The sequence below is a fragment of the Eleutherodactylus coqui genome, chromosome 5 (assembly GCF_035609145.1).
Source record: "Eleutherodactylus coqui strain aEleCoq1 chromosome 5, aEleCoq1.hap1, whole genome shotgun sequence".
Lineage (NCBI taxonomy): Eukaryota > Metazoa > Chordata > Amphibia > Anura > Eleutherodactylidae > Eleutherodactylus > Eleutherodactylus coqui.
The window spans coordinates 7,867,890-7,890,143 of NC_089841.1; the positions used below are offsets into that span (position 1 = coordinate 7,867,890).

Consider the following 22,254-nt stretch of genomic DNA (forward strand, 5'->3'; position numbering starts at 1 on the left):
TATACAACCTGTCCCCCCATACATCTCTGACCTAATATCCTGATACCCCCCCCCCCCCACATGTATGAGGGGACAGGTTGTATATAGATTACATCTCTGACCTAATATCTTGATACCCCCACATGTAATCTATATACAACCTGTCCCCCCATACATCTCTGTCCTAATATCCTGATACCCCCACATGTAATTTATATACAACCTGTCCCTCCATACATCTCTGCCCTAATATCCTGATACCCCCCCCACATGTAATCTATATACAACCTGTCCCCCCATACATCTCTGACCTAATATCCTGATACCCCACGTGTAATCTATATACAACCTGTCCCCTCCATACATCTCTGACCTAATATCCTGATACCCCCCACATGTAATCTATATACAACCTGTTCCCCATACATCTCTGACCTAATATGCTGATACCCTCCACATATAATCTATATACAACCTGTCCCCCCATACATCTCTGACCTAATATCCTGATACCCCCCACATGTAATCTATATACAACCTGTCCCCCCATACATCACTGACCTAATATCCTGATACCCCCACATGTAATCTATATACAATCTGTCCCCCCCATACATCTCTGACCTAATATCCTGATACCCCCACATGTTATCTATATACAACCTGTCCCCCCATACATCTAACCTAATATCCTGATATTCCCACACATGTAATCTATATACAACCTGTCCCCCCTCCATACATCTCTGACCTAATATCCTGATACCCCCACATGTAATCTATATGCAACCTGTCCCCCCATACATCTCTGACCTAATATCTTGATACCCCCACATGTAATCTATATACAACCTGTCCCTCCATACATCTCTGAGCTAATATCCTGATACCCCCCACATGTAATCTATATACAACCTGTCCCTCCATACATCTCTGACCTAATATCCTGATACCCCCCACATGTAATCTATATACAACCTGTTCCCCATACATCTCTGACCTAATATCCTGATACCCCCACATGTAATCTATATACAACCTGTCCCCCCATACATCTGACCTAATATCCTGATACCCCCACATGTAATCTATATACAACCTGTCCCTCCATACATCTCTGACCTAATATGCTGATACCCTCCACATATAATCTATATACAACCTGTCCCCCCATACATGTCTGACCTAATATCCTGATTCCCCCCCACATGTAATCTATATACAACCTGTCCCCCCATACATCTCTGACCTAATATCTTGATACCCCCACATGTAATCTATATACAACCTGTCCCTCCATACATCTCTGCCCTAATATCCTGATACCCCCACATGTAATCTATATACAACCTGTCCCTCCATACATCTCTGACCTAATATTCTGATACCCCCACATGTAATCTATATACAACCTGTCCCCCATACATCTGTGACCTAATATCCTGATACCCCCACATGTAATCTATATAAAACCTGACCCTCCATACATCTCTGACCTAATAACCTGATACCCCCCACATGTAATCTATATACAACCTGCCCCCCCCATACATCTCTGACCTAATATCCTGATACCCCCACATGTAATCTATATACATCCTGTCCCCCCCATACATCTCTGACCTAATATCCTGATACCCCCACATGTAATCTATATACAACCTGTCCCCTCCATACATGTCTGACCTAATATCCTGATACCCCCACATGTAATCTATATACAAGCTGTCCCCCTTACATCTCTGACCTAATATCCTGATACCCCCACATGTAATCTATATACAACCTGTCCCTCCATACATCCCTGATCCAATATCCTGATACCCCCACATGTAATCTATATACAACCTGTCCCTCCATACATCTCTGACCTAATATCCTGATACCGCCCACATGTAATCTATATACAACCTGCCCCCCCCCATACATCTCTGACCTAATATCCTGATACCTACACATGTAATCTATATACAACCTGTCCCCCCCCATAGATCTCTAACCTAATATCCTCATACCCCACGTGTAATCTATATACAACCTATCCACTCCATACATCTCTGATCTAATATCCTGATACCCCACATGTAATCTATATACAACCTGTCCACTCCATACATCTCTGACCTAATATCCTGATACCCCCACATGTAATCTATATACAACCTGTCCACTCCATACATCTCTGACCTAATATCCTGATACCCCCCACATGTAATCTATATACAACCTGTTACCTCCATACATCTCTGACCTAATATCCTGATACCACCACATGTAATCTATATACAACCTGTCCCCTCCATACATCTCTGCCGTAATATCCCGATACCCCCCCCACATGTAATCTATATACAACCTGTCTCTCCATACATCTCTGACCTAATATCCTGATACCCCCCACATGTAATCTATATACATCCTGTCCCCCCCATACATCTCTGACCTAATATCCTGATACCCCCACATGTAATCTATATACAACCTGTCCCCCATACATCTCTGACCTAATATCCTGATACCCCCACATGTGATCTATATACAACCTGTCCCCCCATACATCTCTGACCTAATATCCTGATACCCCCCACATGTAATCTATATACAACCTGCCCCCCCCATACATCTCTGACCTAATATCCTGATACCCCCACATGTAATCTATATACAACCTGTCCCCTCCATACATGTCTGACCTAATATCCTGATACCCCCACATGTAATCTATATACAAGCTGTCCCCCTTACATCTCTGACCTAATATCCTGATACCCCCACATGTAATCTATATACAACCTGTCCCTCCATACATCCCTGATCCAATATCCTGATACCCCCACATGTAATCTATATACAACCTGTCCCTCCATACATCTCTGACCTAATATCCTGATACCGCCCACATGTAATCTATATACAACCTGCCCCCCCCCATACATCTCTGACCTAATATCCTGATACCTACACATGTAATCTATATACAACCTGTCCCCCCCCATAGATCTCTAACCTAATATCCTCATACCCCACGTGTAATCTATATACAACCTATCCACTCCATACATCTCTGATCTAATATCCTGATACCCCACATGTAATCTATATACAACCTGTCCACTCCATACATCTCTGACCTAATATCCTGATACCCCCACATGTAATCTATATACAACCTGTCCACTCCATACATCTCTGACCTAATATCCTGATACCCCCCACATGTAATCTATATACAACCTGTTACCTCCATACATCTCTGACCTAATATCCTGATACCACCACATGTAATCTATATACAACCTGTCCCCTCCATACATCTCTGCCGTAATATCCCGATACCCCCCCCACATGTAATCTATATACAACCTGTCTCTCCATACATCTCTGACCTAATATCCTGATACCCCCCACATGTAATCTATATACAACCTGCCCCCCCCCCCATACATCTCTGACCTAATATCCTGATACCCCCCACATGTAATCTATATACAACCTGCCCCCCCATACATCTCTGACCTAATATCCTTATACCCCCACATGTAATCTATATACAACCTGTCCCCTCCATACATCTCTGACCTAATATTCTGATACCCCCACATGTAATCTATATACAACCTGTCCCTCCATACATCTCTGACCTAATATCCTGATACCTCACATGTAATCTATATACAACCTGTCCCCCCCATACATCTCTGACCTAATATCCTGATACCCCCCATATGTAATCTATATACAACCTGCCCCCCCATACATCTCTGACCTAATATCCTGATACCCCCACATGTAATCTATATACAACCTGTCCCCTCATACATCTCTGACCTAATATCCTGATACCCCCCACATGTAATCTATATACAACCTGTCCCACCATACATCTCTGACCTAATATCCTAATACCCCCCACATGTAATCTATATACAACCTATCCCCACATTCATCTCTGACCTAATATCCTGATACCCCCACATGTAATCTATATACAACCCGCCCCTCCATACATCTCTGACCTAATATCCTGATACCTCCCACATGTAGTCTATATACAACCTGTCCCCTCCATACATCTCTGACCTAATATCCTGATACCCCCACATGTAATCTATATACACCCTGTCCCCTCCATACATCTCTGACCTAATATCCTGATACCTCCCACATGTAGTCTATATACAACCTGTCCCCTCCATACATCTCTGACCTAATATCCTGATACCCCCCACATGTAATCTATATACAACCTGCCCCCCCATACATCTCTGACCTAATATCCTGATACCCCCACATGTAATCTATATACAACCTGTCCCCTCATACATCTCTGACCTAATATCCTTATACCCCCACATGTAATCTATATACAACCTGTCCCCCCATACATCTCTGACCTAATATCCTGATACCCCCCACATGTAATCTATATACAACCTGTCCCACCATACATCTCTGACCTAATATCCTAATACCCCCCACATGTAATCTATATACAACCTATCCCCACATTCATCTCTGACCTAATATCCTGATACCCCCACATGTAATCTATATACAACCCGCCCCTCCATACATCTCTGACCTAATATCCTGATACCTCCCACATGTAGTCTATATACAACCTGTCCCCTCCATACATCTCTGACCTAATATCCTGATACCCCCCACATGTAATCTATATACAACCTGTCACCTCCATACATCTCTGACCTAATATCCTGATACCACCACATGTAATCTATATACAACCTGTCCCCTCCATACATCTCTGCCGTAATATCCTGATACCCCCCACATGTAATCTATATACAACCTGTCTCTCCATACATCTCTGACCTAATATCCTGATACCCCCCACATGTAATCTATATACAACCTGCCCCCCCCCCCATACATCTCTGACCTAATATCCTGATACCCCACATGTAATCTATATACAACCTGCCCCCCCCATACATCTCTGACCTAATATCCTGATACCCCCCACATGTAATCTATATACAACCTGTCCACTCCATACATCTCTGACCTAATATCCTGATACCACCCACTTGTAATTTATATACAACCTGTCCCCTCCATACATCTCTGACCTAATATCCTGATACCCCCCACATGTAATCTATATACAACCTGTCCACTCCATACATCTCTGACCTAATATCCTGATACCCCCCACATGTAATCTATATACAACCTACCCCCCCCCATACATCTCTGATCTAATATCCTGATACCCCACATGTAATCTATATACAACCTGCCCCCCCCCCCATACATCTCTGACCTAATATCCTGATACCCCCCACATGTAATCTATATACAACCTGTCCACTCCATACATCTCTGACCTAATATCCTGATACCCCCCACATGTAATCTATATACAACCTGTCCCCTCCATACATCTCTGCCGTAATATCCCGATACCCCCCCCACATGTAATCTATATACAACCTGTCTCTCCATACATCTCTGACCTAATATCCTGATACCCCCCACATGTAATCTATATACAACCTGCCCCCCCCATACATCTCTGACCTAATATCCTGATACCCCCCACATGTAATCTATATACAACCTGCCCCCCCATACATCTCTGACCTAATATCCTGATACCCCCACATGTAATCTATATACAACCTGTCCCCTCATACATCTCTGACCTAATATCCTGATACCCCCCCCACATGTAATCTATATACAACCTGCCCCCCCATACATCTCTGACCTAATATCCTGATTCCCCCACATGTAATCTATATACAACCCGCCCCTCCATACATCTCTGACCTAATATCCTGATACCTCCCACATGTAATCTATATACAACCTACCCCCCCATACATCTCTGACCTAATATCCTGATACCCCCACATGTAATCTATATACAACCTGTTCCCCCATACATCTCTGACCTAATATCCTGATACCCTCCACATGTAATCTATATACAACCTGTCCTCCCCATACATCCCTGACCTAATATCCTGATACCCTCCACATGTAATCTATATACAACCTGTCCTCCCCATACATCCCTGACCTAATATCCTGATACCCTCCACATGTAATCTATATACAACCTACCCCCCCCCATACATCTCTGACCTAATATCCTGATACCCCCCTTACATGTAATCTATAACCAACCTCTCCCCCCACATACATCTCTGACCTAATATCCTGATAACCCCACATGTAATCTATATACAACCTGCCCCCCCATACATCTCTGACCTAATATCCTGATACCCCCACATGTAATCTATATACAACCTGTCCCCTCATACATCTCTGACCTAATATCCTGATACCCCCCCCACATGTAATCTATATACAACCTGCCCCCCCATACATCTCTGACCTAATATCCTGATTCCCCCACATGTAATCTATATACAACCCGCCCCTCCATACATCTCTGACCTAATATCCTGATACCTCCCACATGTAATCTATATACAACCTGTTCCCCCATACATCTCTGACCTAATATCCTGATACCCCCACATGTAATCTATATACAACCTGTTCCCCCATACATCTCTGACCTAATATCCTGATACCCTCCACATGTAATCTATAACCAACCTCTCCCCCCCCCCATACATCTCTGACCTAATATCCTGATACCCCCACATGTAATCTATATATAACCTGTCCTCCCCATACATCCCTGACCTAATATCCTGATACCCTCCACATGTAATCTATATACAACCTGTCCTCCCCATACATCCCTGACCTAATATCCTGATACCCTCCACATGTAATCTATATACAACCTACCCCCCCCATACATCTCTGACCTAATATCCTGATACCCCCCTTACATGTAATCTATAACCAACCTCTCCCCCCACATACATCTCTGACCTAATATCCTGATAACCCCACATGTAATCTATATACAACCTGTCCCCCATACATCTCTGATCTAATATCCTGATACCCCCCACATGTAATCTATATACAACCTGTCCCCCATACATCTCTGACCTAATATCCTGATAACCCCCCCCCCATGTAATCTATATACAACCTGCCCCCCCCCTTCCCATACATCTCTTACCTAATATCCTGATACCTCCCATATGTTATCTACAGTGGGGAAAACAAGTATTTAGTCAGATCCCAATTGTACAAGTTCTCCTGTAATTGACATCATAGGTAGACCTCAACGATGAGAGGCAACTACCCTGGGGGTACATATATTAGAAGATTTATATGAAGACAATATAATGCCCTCTTACACACAATACAAGAAAGGTTGCAGGGGCCTAAATTTCAACAGGTTAGATATTTCCAATTAAGGCACGCCCTAAATGCCCAATTCCCACCAAACACGGCTAACATTTCTAAAGACCCAATAATGGGAATTCCTAAAAGACAAGGTCCGAGGGGACTGATATCACAACTATATACGCATTTATATTCACTGTGTGTAGCCCCTAAAATAGAACTTTTAATAAATGATTTGTTTAAAAACGTTTGGTTCCTCACATACATAAAGACAAACAAGAAGACAAAGAACGGAACAAAAAGTTCCACACTGAGCCGGAGCCAAAATAATATGATAGTAGCCCCTCAACCGGTTCGTGGGGATACCAAGTTATGGTGTACTTGTAACCGTCAGATAATCGGTGAACATGCAATGGAATATCACCCTTTTTAGATATTTAAATACCATATTTATCAGATGACAGTTATGTTATATCAAGGTTCCTGATGAGTCTATATGTGACAGAAACGCGTTGAACCAATCTTTTGTGAGAACCTAGTATAACTATTGGTGTTCTCCGACCAACATCTGATTAGTCATCATATTTGTCCCTGATCCATGAATCAGGGCTTGAATCTATTTTTTGTGAGAACCTATCATATTTATTGATCGGTGTTCTCCGACCAACATCTGATTAGTCATCTTTTTTGTCCCTAATCTATGAATCAGGGCTTCTACCCGGATTGAATTGAACCAACTTCTGTTGAGAACTCATTAAAACTATTGATCGGTGTTCTCTGACGGACATCTGGCTAGTCGTCATTTTTGTCCCTGATCTATTAATCAGGACTTAAATCCGTATTGAATCCTTCTCCTATTAGGAACCAGTCGGAGCGACTGACCACTGAAGGGTCATTAGCCCCAAACCGTTACGTTTAGAGTGATACAACTGGGCACTCGCCCTCAGTCATATCTAAAAAGGGTGACATTCCATTGCATGTTCACCGATTATCTGACGGTTACAAGTACACCATAACTTGGTACCCCCACGAACCGGTTGAGGGGCTACTATCATATTATTTTGGTTCCGCTTCAGTGTGGGACTTTTTGTTCCGTTCTTTGTCTTCTTGTTTGTCTTTATGTATGTGAGGCACCAAACGTTTTTAAACAAATCATTTATTAAAAGTTCTATTTTAGGGGATACACACAGTGAATGTTTATTAAAGAAGTCCTTTTTCGTATACCCCTGCCTCAGTGAATTGAAAAGGGGTTATGGTCCAATGGAGAGGTCTTGGGAGCCTTCAAATAATCCTAATGTGCCTCTTCTACAAAGGTTCTTGCTAAGAATGGGCAGAAGGAGGGGGCGTAAGGTGGGAAGTACTGTTAGACTGGCTACCCGTATCTGCCACCCTCTTACTATTCTGGGCAGACGCGGGTGTTGCTCTGCTCCTCCTGTATGAATAGACTCTGAAATTCTAATTTCCATCAGCACTGCAGAAGTTAATCCTCCTTAAGTGCTCCCAGCTGCAAAGTAATAGGCTATTGCCCTCCTATTTAAGTTAGCTGGGGATCCTCCTTTTGCCTGAGTGTTGGTGTGTGTTTCTGTCAGGGCTGGTTAGGAATGGGAGACTGGAAGTCCCTACACCACAGGAGGGACGTACTTCTGCAACAAGGGTTTATGTAAGGCTCCATGAATCTTCCCACAGGCGCAGACAGTACAGGATTCCATAAAACTTCTGACATAGTGGGGCATCCGTGGCCACCGGTAGAAACATCTGCATAATTTCAGCGTCCTCCGAAAACCCGGGTGTCCCGCTAAACCGGGAGCATGGACCTTTTTAAATATCTGCCTCCCATCAGCGCTGGGTACAAACCACCACGCTTCAGGTGGGGAAGCCAGGGATTCAGCCTGGCCAGCCAAAACCTGGTTGGATATGTCAGGTGTCAAGGCCGCCAACACCACCCCGGGAGATAAAATTCCTTCGGGTTCGTTTCTCTTTTGGCTCACCGTACTTTGCGATGGAACCCGATAAACACCCGTAGGGACCCAGAGGGTCGGTTTATTTTTGTATACGCTGAGATCAATGCCAAACAATATGTCATTTTGTGCGTATACCACCCCCCATATGATAATGTACATGTATTACAAGCAGCAATTGTATTTGCACATCAATACCCATTAGCAGAAGTCATATGCATGGGAGACTTTAATCAGGTTATGGACCCAACAAAAGATAGGCTTAATACTCAACAAACACCGGCCAACACACAAGATTCTCCAATGAAGCAGATATTTGGTGGAGTGGGATGGGTCGATCTATGGAGGTTTAAACATCCAGACGGAAAGGAATACACATGCCATTCCCCCGGCAGAGGATCACTTTCTCGCATAGATTATATATTTGGGTCTCCAACGCTCACTCCATATCTAACCTCAATAACAAACGATGCCAGGGCGATATCGGACCACAGCCCGATTCCGCTCACCCTGCAGTTTCCAGGACAGTATTTTGTCCCAAATTGGAAACTTAACCCCTTCTGGCTAAAACTAATAGGAGTACATGATCGAATACCAGATCAAATACACATGTTTATACAAACACATGAACAGGAAACACGCGAAACATTAAAATGTACCTCAGGGGATGTTTCAGATCCACTATATCTTACATAAAAAGAACAACCTCGCAAGACGACCTCCAATTAGAACAGCAGATGGCCGAAGCAGAGCAACAATACATTACAAACCCCACAGACACCAACAAGACGCAGTGGCTGGGACTAACCCACCTCTACAAACATCAACTACACGTAAAAACCAGAAGGAAACTCTTCTTCACCAAACAATATTTCTTTGAATTAGGAAACCAGTCCAGTCACCTCCTGGCCAACTTAATTAGACAAAACGGACAATCAAACTCCGTGCTCAAGATTAAAACAACTGATGGCCAAATACTTACAGAGGCCCAATCTATAGTAAACAGATTTAGGGAATACTATACTAACCTATACACCTCCTCAAACAATAAATCAGTACTAGATAATTTAGGGTACCTAGAAGACTTAATATTCCCAACTCTTTCAGCAGAACAGGTAGAATTACTAGAAGCACCAATCACAATAGAAGAAATCCAGCAAGCAATACAGGAAATGGCAATAAATAAGTCCCCAGGCCCGGACGGTATTCCTCTGGAAGTATACCGCAAGTACATAGAACAACTAGCCCCATTACTATATGAAGCCTTGAAATATGGAAACAGAGAAAACTCTCTCCCACCCTCCTTATATGATGCATCCATAATAGTATTACTAAAGCCAGACAAAGATCCGCAAGAATGCGATTCATACAGACCAATATCGTTGCTCAACGTAGACTATAAAATACTAACTAAAATGCTGGCCACTAGGCTAAATACAGTGGTTCTTTCCATAGTTCATAATGAACAAACAGGTTTTATGCCTGGATGATCGACCACAATCAATATACGCAGGACTCGGATAATAACACAACTCGGCAGAAGATATGACAGATCCTGGGCAATAGCCTCACTAGAAACAAAAAAAGCATTCGACTCCTTGGAATGGAACTTTCTGGAAGCTTGTCTGGTCCGCTTTGGATTCGGACCGCAATTTATGAAATGGGTCAGACTGATATACCAATCGCCCATGGCCACTGTAGTGGTTAAGGGCGTGCCCTCGGAGAAATTCCCACTGTCGAGAGGAACGCGTCAAGGGTGCCCCCTGTAACCGACCCTATTTGCAATAGCAATAGAAGCACTAGCCATCAGATTAAGGAGTAATCCCGAAGTGACTGGAGTGCAATGGGGAAACGAGGAGAATAAAGTTGGATTATATGCTGATGATATGGTCCTATATCTTCGTGATCCCGAGTTCTCTTTTCCACGAGCCCTGGAAATAATAGATGGATTCTCTGGACACTCTGGACTGTGTATAAACTGGTCCAAGTCAGCAATAATGTACACAAAAAAAGAACGGGTAGAGATCCCGAGTGTACGCACCAGCGGACTAATAGAGGTAACCAAATTTAGATACCTAGGAGTAAACATAGTACAAGACCATGAAAACACTATAGCCGAAAATATAGATCTCCTATACGACTCAATAAACACCAAAATCAGGAGATGGTCCAGACTACCTCTTTCAGTAGCCGGACGCATAAATTTAATTAAAATGGTAATACAACCAAAATGTCTATACTCCCTACAGCACACACCAGTCAAAGTCCAAGAGAAATACTTTAAAATGTTCAACTCCTTAATCACCTGCTTCATATGGGGAAACTCCAGATCCAAACTAAAGCTTACCACTCTACAAAGATCCAAAAGACAGGCCGGAATGGCACTACAAGACCTCAAATTATACTACCCTGCAGGACAACTGAGAAATCTCCGCTCCTGGTTCTTAGATAAGGAAATGCCATCAACTGAAAAATATTTGGCGGATGAGGTAGCTGGACAAAACCTGAGAGGGTTCCTGGAACATCCAGAACACACTCCTACCTATACATAGACTAGCCTTATCAATATGGCGAGCAACTAAAGAAATCCAACGCTACACTGATATAATGACGGACACTCCTCTGTGGAATAACCCCACATTGGTATCACTGCAAACAATGCAAGACGTCGGATATTGGATCACTATAGGAATACGGACATTAGAAGATATATATGAAGATAATACAATGTTATCTTATACACAATTACAAGAAAAACTGCAAGGGACTAGACTGCAACTTTTCAGATATTTCCAAGTAAGACACGCCCTAAACGCCAAATTCCACCAGATTCTGTAAAAATTTCTAAATACCCAATTATGGGAATCCTTAAAACACAAGGACCAAAAGGACTGATCTCACAACTATACACACATCTATTATCAGCCAAGATGGACCACGACCCACTGACAATATATGATAGATGGGAAGCTAATATACCCACACTGACAATAGAGGAATGGCAGGAGGCAATGGAATCACATTTACTGGTATCACCGGCAATCAACAATAAATTAATACAACTATATATCATACACCAGGCATACCTCACACCAGTCCGTTTGAATAAAATGGGCAGAACCAGTACAACTACTTGTCATAGATGCCACCAAGTAAATGCAGATTTTTGGCATCTAACGTGGGAATGCTACCATGTAAATAAATTTTGGGAAGAGGTCTTCATCTTTCTATCCACACTGCTGTCAGTCCCCTTGACATTGAATCCCAAGGTGGCAATATTTGGGTTATTAGACGAGGAAACATGGAACCACTATGATAAAATATTTATCAGGGAGACACTGTTCTTAGCCCGGAAAGTGATAGCCACGAGATGGATGGCAACGAGATCGCCCTCTGTTACATGCTGGATGAGACTGGTGGACACAATAATCCCATACGAAAAAGTAATCTATCAACATAGGGGATGCCCCAACAAATTCGAAAAGGTGTGGGGACTGTGCACAGGATCGCACATAACATTACAAGCCGAATAAATATAATCTAGACAGTAGAGGAAAAAGAAATAAGACACAGTAAACCAATACATAGGAATGTATGTTTATTTTAATACAAGTTAAACACTTTCAATGTTAAAAGTTAATAAAACAAAACAAGTTTTGACATTTTGATATGATCTACGATGTAAGCAAAGTAATCTTGCAAAGAATTATATGTAATCTCTGTTTATAATCTGCCAATAAACGAAGTAAAAAAAATAATAAAATTCCTTCGGGTTGGGCATCTCCCCAAGTACCTAGGTAGGTCGGAGATCTCACAACTGGAAGAATGCAGTTAGACAGACGTCAAATGATCCCCACATCCAGAACCCCAGCGAATCACCTTGGAGGCTGCCCAATCAATAACCGGGTTGTGTAGGCGCAACGACGGTAATCCCAAGACGACATCCACCAATAATGATTCCACTGAAAATATTAGTTCAGGTGTAACCTTCTTTATCAACCCTGTAGTCAATGGAGTGGAGTCTATTCCAGAGACCTGTATATAAGGTTCCAAATCCCGCAGTTCAGAAGCACATGACCTCACGAACTCGGAATTCAAAAAATTAGCAGCTGCCCCCGAATCAACGAAAGCACGGCCCTTCTTTTGACAAGAGCCCAAGGAAATAGAACAAGGGAGAAACAACTTGGGAATACCCGGAAGTACCTGAGCCCCTAGTTGATCCCTCCGAACCTCGCCTAGGGGCGGAAGCTTTTTCTGCTGCGGCCTCGTGTCACAGGTGATGACACGATGTCCAGGGTTCCCGCAGTAGAAGCACAGTCTGTTCTTCTAACGGAAGGCCCAGCGATCTGGCACTGACAGATAGCAAAGTTCCATCTCCTCAATCTGATCGTTGGAACCAATGAGATACTGCTCCTTTAACACCGGTGTGATACTCTCCGGTTTAGCAACACCCCCCGCCCTCAGGCGCCGATCAGCCCGTACGGCAAGGGTCACGGCTGTCTCTAACGTCTTCGGCTCAGGGTGGCAAAGTAACAAGTTTCTTACGGCCCCCAATAGCCCGGTAAGAAAAAGGTCCTTTAAACCCCGAACATTCCACCCTAAATCTACACAGAACTGCCGGAAATGGGAACAAAATTCCTTGGCCGTCTTCTGGCCCTGACGGAGACCTAGTAACTTAGAAACCGCATAACCCGCACGATCTGGCTCATCGTAAATCTGCCCCAATGCTGCGAAGAAAGAATCCACTGACTGGCGAGGGGGAACATCAGGAGGTAGTGAGAAAGCCCAATTCTGTGGGTCCCCCCTTAGTCTGGATATAACTATACCTACCCTATGGTCCTCAGAGCCAGAGGAGTGTGGGCCCAGACTAAAATAGAGTCTACAGCCTTCGCGGAATGCAAAAAACGCCTTCTGGTCACCAGAAAAGAAGTCAGGTAAAGTCGCCTTGGGTTCACAATTAGGTATGTGCCCCTGCGATACCATTGCCGGGCTCCCTGCCAAAGCCCACTCCTGGTGCAAGAGACGGGTCGACAAGTCCATTACCACCTCAGTCCAATTCTGGAGCTGCTTTATAACTGCTGTAACTGCCTCCATGATGAACGGATTCTCGGGATACACCTTCTACCCCGAATCTTTGTATGGCCAGTGTTTCTGTCAGGGCTGGTTAGGAACGGGAGACTGTAAGTCCGTACAACGAACCCTCTCCCCTGTCCCTACCTACTTGCCCCCCTGGGCTAAACCCCAGGGCGACAGCTGGGCGGCGGTCCCTGCACTGAAGGAACCCCAGGGACAGGAGAGACCAACTAACCAGCAGACTGAATATAGCAAAATCCAGATCAGAACTAGAAAGCCAAAGCCAGCAAGGAATTATCAAGTAACAAAGGGACAGGCAAGATCAAGATCAGAGCAAACCAGGTCAGTAGACTGGAATGAGCAACCTGAGCGGGTGTTAGCTGGAGAACCATAGCAAACACGGGCAGGGACTGACAGTGTCCACGGAGCTAAATACCCCAAACCCCGTCTAAGTCGGAGCGGAGCCTGATGATACGCCGGCAGGTAATGCATAAAGTCTGGCCCTCCTCCGGCCGCGCCCCCTAACAGGGGAACTCCGAGCCCAGCTGCGCAGCGGACCCCACGCCGCAAGCCGACCCGGCCGCCGAATGGCAGAGGGACGCAGAGCAGCGTCCTCACGGCAGCCGACAGAACCGCCAAGCCGGCGCCGCGCACCACCACAGCCCCGAGTAAGTCTCCTCCTAACCGTTTCCCTCAGTCACGCAGCATAGGTCTCCTTTCTCTGACACCTGTGTATGCTCTGATCCCTGTGCTTTTACATGGATGGTTGTTCTCTGCCTGCTCCTACTTTGCACCAGTTTCTGTTTACGGTCCTGCCTGTTTCACAGTGCTTTGCATCGGTGCCTCTCACCCTTGTGGGCCAGCTACCAACCACATCGACCTGCTCTGTTTTCCACAGTGAAGTTCAGATGAAAGTTGTTTCAATTAAGGATGTGAGATTTGTCAGCGCAGGATTCACAGGTGCTTTGCCCATTAAATAAAGGTGCATGCAGCCTGGTCACTGACAGATCTGTTCTCCTCGGTAAACGGTTTGTGTGAGCCGTGCCTCGATGTAAGTAAATTTCAGAAGATGTGTTCTACAAACACATATACTTGGAAAGGGTTACAAAAGCTGAAACCCTGGTTGCTCATCAGTTCACAGTTGGACATATTATATTGGGGCAGATTTACACAAATTGTGCCTAAAAACTTGACGTTTCAAACACATATGCACAATACTATGTCTGGAAGAAGAACCCTGCTCACCAACGCCTCAGCCAACTGTGAAGCTTGGTGGAGAGGGTCGTGGTTGGGGCTTTTTGCTTCTCAGAACCTGGATCCCTTGTGGTCTTTGAGGGATTAATGAATTCTCAGGTGGATCAGAACATCTTGAAGGAGGATGTAAATGCCATCCAGGACCTCATGCTGAAGAGACGTTGGGTGATGCAACAAGACAACGAAATAAAGTACTCCTCCAAGGAACGACTGCAGAAAAAACAAAAGATTTGTGTTTTAGAATGGACGACTCAGTTTCCTGATGTTAAGGGAGATCTTCAACCATCCGATGATCACCTGTCTGCTCCCAGCCTGCAGCATCAGACAGAATTGCTCCCATATGAACTTACTTTGTGGCCCACTGTGTCTTCTAGGCCCCCTACCCAGGTGTATGAAGCCTCTGTCGTACTGGCCACCTTCCTTCTGGGACATGTACCTGCTTTCACAAGATGTGGGCTCCAGACATTCCACCCAACTACAGGTGTAGTGGCCCAGAGTTAGGGCCCCTATAGCACTTAGACATTCCACATAAGGTAAATGAATATGTGGGTATGTCTGGTGTGAGTGTTTTCTAACTTGTATCGGTCTGTACCCCTGTCACCCTAACCTACTGTGTGTCTTGTGAATTGTCCATGTCTGGGATAGGATTAGTCAGGGGGTGGAGTTATGTTTAGTCAGGCTAGAGAGAAGTGAGGGGTAAGAAAAATGTAGTCTGAGAGGAAGGACGGACGTGGGAAGCCAAGCTTGGGCTCAGACCAGCCAGTGTTTAGATTGGGATACCTCTGAGGAGAAGAGTGAAAGACAAGACGTGGAGACAGCCGCTAGAGTCTTGTTTTTTTTTTTCTCCCTGCCTAATGGTGGAAACAAGCCAGGGCAGAGGCTGTGGATCCTGGAAGGAGGACAGACCTAGAGTGAGCGTGTCTAAGGAAGAAAGTGAGAGAACGTTTGCTTTCTCTCCATTCCTCCATGAACAACCGTCCAAAGCAACCACCAGATCACTTAGACTGGTGGTTGCATCTTCCCTAACGGAGAGAGAGTTAAGGAGTCAATGCCTACGTGTTACCAGCAAAACTGTTGAAGTTGTCTGTAACATCTGCAACGTGTGAACTGTTAATTGATCTTTCAAGTACAGAGTAATCCATGTGCCTCCAGTTTTACCAAAGCTCATCGTGTCTGGACTCTTTATTTCATCATTAATTGATACTCGGAGGCACTGGCGTCACAGGAAATTTTTAACCGCAGAGCAGCCACCGCCGTGACTAGTCCTGAGATGGGAATAAACCACTCGCGTTACATCTGCGAACTCCATTAAGCTGCACTTCAGTCCTCATTGTTGGAGCAGCAGGCAAGTATGGCTTATAGGACCTGAGAAGTGCTGAGGTCTTCTGCACATGCAGCGATGAGTCCGGGGTGACCGCGCATGCACGGTTAACTACTAGGCAAGTTCTTTGCATACTATAATAAAGAATACGGACATACTGCGTGTGCTCGATCTCTGAACATGGAACTACTCAGTAATATCTTGGATGGCAGCAAAAGTAAATAAAAGGTTGAGATGGAACATTTCTGCTGCATAGAAGTCCAGATTGGTGCACCTTTTGTAAATGGAGTGTGTTACATACTGAGCCACCAATGTGAGCTTGGGAATACTGCTCTAATCCTAGGAGATGCTGCGGCATGACCTGAAGAGGGCTGGGCACACAAGGCTTCCCAGGTGTACTGATGCAGGTAGGGGATGGGAAAGTGCCTCCACAGCACCACCTATTGGAAGGTGACTTGCCTATAAGTCTGTGTCTAAGTATACAATAGCCGTTGCACATGACTAAGAATATAAGCCAAGTGAATGACCTCTCCAGACCGGCTGCTTCGGGGTGTTCATCTCCTTGAAGTACGGAAGCAGCCACTTGTTAAAAGTGACTGGAAGAGAACACGGGAGCGCCGTGTACTCCAAACTGGATGTGCGCTTCTAGCAATAGAAGATAAAACAATGCCTGTATGGCGCCACCTATTGGAAGGCAGCATTCCTGCAAACCTTTTAACAAACCTTGTAATAGTGGCTGGGAATATGAGCCAAAGCTGGAGTCTTCTCCAGAAGGAAAGCCTCACCACGTGCAGACTGACTGGGGGTTTTGCTTCTCTTCGGTGTGCAGCAGGTTTCTGGCTTGGCTGGTGCGAGGCCTGTATATGGGTATGGAGGTCTGAGGAGACTTATAAGGTAATGCATGCTCCTCTCTGAAATTTATAAAGATAGGGAGCCACCCAACCTACTGCACACTGATGAGGGGCAAAAACCCTGAAACAGGTAATTGTGGATGGTTATCTCCTCCTTCTGGAGAAGACTCTGGCTTTGGTTCATATTCCCATTCATTGTTACAAGGCTTGTAAAAAAAAAAAAAGTTTGACTGACTTGCAGGAATTCTGCCTTCCAGTAGGTGGCGCTGCCTTACACAGGATGAGCAGTCGGGCAGTCTATGCCCAACACTCGTCCTAGTGATGATCGCTGGCATTGCTCACAGCGTTCCTGACTTTGCCTACATCATCCCCCGGACAGTGAAGAAGCTGATGTGCGGAGGAGCCTGTTATAAAATGGCAAAACAGACTGCACAAGCACTGGCCCCACTGTGACGGCTGGGACATCAGCGTCTTCAATGGCATGTGGATCATGTCAATCAAAGTGAGATAGGCTGTCCACCATCTTGGCCACTATGTGGCTGGAGTGCCCTTCTGCAGTAGATGCTCCTCTTCATTCAACAAACGGGACACGGGCCATACTTGTGGGCCTTCTGTGCCATCACTGGCAGACGGCAACATCTTGGACCGCAGTTACAGCCGGACTTCCATGTGGAGCCGTGGCCTGGATTGGTGGCTGTGTGGCAACCTCGCCATCCACATCCAGCAGGAGGCATCCAGTCTGTGCGCTCTCACCACGCCGCCTGGGAATACATCAGCACAGTCCTCTTAGCTGAGGTTTCTGGTGATGCTGGGTTGAGGCGTGAACCCCTAGAGGAACTATAACCCGAGGGGAACGCTTGTGTCCGCTCTCTGCAGTTGTATCATGATTTAGATGTCTATGATCTACAGGAGCTCATGTGTTCCGTCACTGTGTGTCTCCACAGATGGACCTGATGAGAGAAATACCCCGGAGGGACGACCCTGTCTGTATCCACAGGACTGTCCAGAGGAAGACCCCGATGTCCCGGAGAACCAGCAGGTAGATGGCTGTAAAGTCTCACCAGAGTCACCATAGAGTAATTACACCTGAGTGCATCTCACGTTTTCTTGTCTGTTTAGGGTGAGAATCTGATTAAGATTAAGGTTGAAGTTAAAGATGAAGCGGAAGAGGTGGATGTACGAACCAGTCATCTGTGTAAGGAGGGGGCGGCTTTCATTGAGGGTCACTTAGACACTCCTGTCATCGCATCCTCTATTCCATCTAAAACAATCTATTCCATCACTGTGTTTCCTACAGATGCACTTATTGGCAGAAATCCCCCGGAGGGACGTCCCAATCTGTATCCACAGGACCGTCCAGCAGAAGATCCCAGTATTCTGGAGGGCCATCAGGTAGACTATGCTGAGCCGTGTAGTTCATCTATATAGGCGGTCCTGCAGTCATAAAAGTTGATGATTTATTCTGTTCATTTATTAACATTCTGACTGGTGTCTTTGGGGGACGTCATGCACCATAAGGGTATGTGCTACTACCACTAGGAGGCAGGCTCTAAGCCAAAAAAAGTGTTGGCGCCTCACACAGACCCTGGTCTAATTGATTGTAGCTTGTCTGGTGAGACGGACCTCTGGGCTTCTGCAGGTTTTCTTTGCTTTTAGAATTTGTTTTATATCTTCGTTTTTTTCCCTTTTAAGTGGAAAATAGGGGAACGTGCTCTCCCTGATTGTCCCCAAAAGAGGAGGGCAACAGTGCTGACCTGTCATACTGACAATATGGAGCAGCCCAGCTCCCTTCCCCACCAGGCATGGGGTCACCCTGCGTTCCTGCCTGCCCCTCCCAATCCAGTCAACTTTCACAACTGGTTGTAAAAATACTGAAGGGGTGAGGGACGCTTAAAGGGGTTGTACCAAAATTTCAAGTTCTCCCCAATCCACAGGATAGGGGATAACTTGCTGATCTCAAGAACGCTGGTCCTGTGACCCCCATCTTCCTCACTGCAGTCTTACTGCACCCCCCACAGTGAGGAGAAGACTGAATAAAGCAAGCGCTCCATTGCTCCATTCAGTCTTAGTTAGACTGCCGAGAGACTAGAGAGGCACTCACTCGGGTATTTCCATCGGCCCCATTGAAATGAATGGTGCACTGACCACGTAAATGTGCCCAGCGCTCCATTCAGAGTGACGTCACTGCGAGGGAAGAAGTGACCATGTAGGAAGAGGCGAGAGGCCAAGGGACCCCTGTTCTCAAAATCGGCAGACCCCTACCAATCAGCAAGTTATCCCTTATTCTGTGGAAAGGGGGTAAATTGAAATTGTGGTCCAACCCCTTTAAAGGCGTATTCCCATTTTGGTAACCATTTCCAATGTGCTGCAAATACGAAACTAAAGCCCTCGCCAATCACGTCTCTTCCAAAAATGCCCCATTTTCTTGAAAATCTGTAGTCTTCTTTGCAGTTGTGTACGGCTTGTTGCGAGGGGAACCGACTATCTCCGCTCCATAGTGCAGATATCTAGCACTTGTGTTCTGCTATCTCCGTGTGTAATGATCTAGTGGGTGGCTGGGATCTCTGGAGCGCATGAGCAGCAGCCCCCGGCCTTCAGCTACCGCTGCTCTCTGCTGTTTCTGTGCGTAGAAGAGCTTCTCAGTAGCACAAAAAATGAGGGCTTGGGTTTCTCCCCTGACATGTAGATTTTTGTTCAGGGGGTCACTCATCGGGTTTCTTGTATTGTTACCTCTTTGAGTTCATCCGGCTTAAGCCTCTGCTTGAGGTCTCTTAGGCTTCTTGGTAGGTAGACTCTTAATGGCTGTCACCGCCATCCTGTGCACACATGAGTTGGCAGTCCTTTCTTTCGTTCTCTGTCCTGCTCCTTCCTGCCATAAGTAGTTTTTCCCATCCTAAGAGTGCTCTTCACCTCCTCTCACGTGGCTGTGAGTTTTCAGACTTTCCTCCTTGGTCCGCTACTTTTTCGCAGACAGCACCCAGGCGACTTGCAATTGTTTTTTGGCTTGGGGTCCCCATTCATGCAGACCGTTGTGTACAACACAGAGTGTCCGACTTGCAGTTCATTCCACTAAACCTGTGGGGGCCCTTTAGTGCCATCGGGGCCCTGCCTTCCAGGTGTGTAAAGCTGCTGCCAGCTCCTGCCTCCACACCTTGGGCACTTCTATTGTTCTCAGACTTCAGCATCCTTGGATGTATTTCGTGGTCACATGGCTCTGCGGGCAGCAGTGGACTTGACGACTGGATGTGCTATGTTTTGTTCCCGCCCCCGAGGAGTGCTGTAATACGTCCCACAGTAGTTTTCTTTCTCATATTTTTGAAAAAGAATGACATTTAAATGTATTTTCAGCAGCTTTTCCTTAAATCCTGAAAAAAACTGTGGATTTAAATAACTACACCCATAGATGAATACCATGGCGGGTCAAGTTTTCAAAATGGTGTCCTGTGTATGAAGCTTTCTTTATTTGGGTATCAATGCCTCTATGACAAGTGTCACACTCCAGGCCCCAGCATCGTTTTATGTAGCGTAAAATGAGGTCCAGATGCAAAGCAAGCGGTTCTCATCTTTTCCTGAGGGATACGGCTGGCACTTGGGTGAGGGGGTGGGGCCAGCACAGGCAGCAGATGCCATCTTGGATTCTGAGTTCCGGCGCACCCCCACCCCGCTCTGTTTAGCAACTCTTCAGCACAGCTCTAACAGCCTTACCTCCCTCCAAGGTAGGAAGCTCAGAGCTAAAGAGGTAGAAGGAAAGAAACCCCATCGTAGTGCATAGAGCTCTGCCGCCATGGCAGGAGTGGTTCTATTTAGTGCTATGTACATAAAATACTCGTGTATCTCAACACTTTAATGCATTAATTCCTGCAAAAAAATATCTGGCGTCCCTCAACGAACACCTCGGGATGTAGTATTCAAAGCGGGGGCATTTCTTGGCGCGCTCTATGATTATGTGAGCCACTACGGACGTGGCGCAGGAAAACGAAATATACTAAGACGTTTTTAAAATTAGATGGAACCCATCCCCAGATCCCTGCTGTCCTGACCATCGGCTGCGTGAGGGCGGGACACGTATGTACGGTGCGCACGTATGTGTGCGCTGCTTCACAGTAAGCCTACTTGAGGGTCAAAACGGAGCTCCGAGTCTAAAATGTACAAAGGTTTCAAAATAAAGACTGTGTATCTGATGAACGTGTGCCATACATACATACATACATACATACACACGTATGTGTGACGCACTGCAGTAGGGAATATGAAAAAAAAAATGACAATTTGTCTCCATTTTCCTCAACTTTGGAGTTCTTAATATGCACAAAGCTGATCGATCTACTAAAAGCCCAAAATATGACCAAAGAAGCAATGCCACGATGACTCGGATGTGTATGACGTTGGGCCAGTGCCCCCGGAGCCTCCTGGTTATACACATCCATGTAAGGCAGAATGCGTTTGTGTGAATCTGGAGTCATTAGTTTAAAGCCACACACACTACATTGGTCATTAAGGCGCAAACCAAACTGCCTCTGAGAGGGTTGTTGGGTTCCTATTGTGCTGGCTTCTCCGGTTGCTCTTACTG

The 22,254-nt window shown here is 45.4% G+C and overlaps 2 protein-coding genes across 2 annotated transcripts in view; both read left to right on the forward strand.

The window, feature by feature from the left end:
• Nucleotides 1-22,254, forward strand: part of LOC136627280 (oocyte zinc finger protein XlCOF22-like) — a 357,854-nt gene that overhangs the window by 184,433 nt on the left and 151,167 nt on the right. The window lies entirely within an intron of this gene.
• The window catches only part of LOC136627274 (zinc finger protein 585A-like), a 60,646-nt gene that overhangs the window by 21,065 nt on the left and 17,327 nt on the right, over nt 1-22,254 (forward strand). The window contains exons 5-7 of the mRNA XM_066602247.1: nt 18,629-18,723; nt 18,804-18,879; nt 18,982-19,076. Coding sequence (XP_066458344.1) covers nt 18,629-18,723; nt 18,804-18,879; nt 18,982-19,076 — 266 coding nt within the window. The remainder of the gene's footprint in view (nt 1-18,628; nt 18,724-18,803; nt 18,880-18,981; nt 19,077-22,254) is intronic.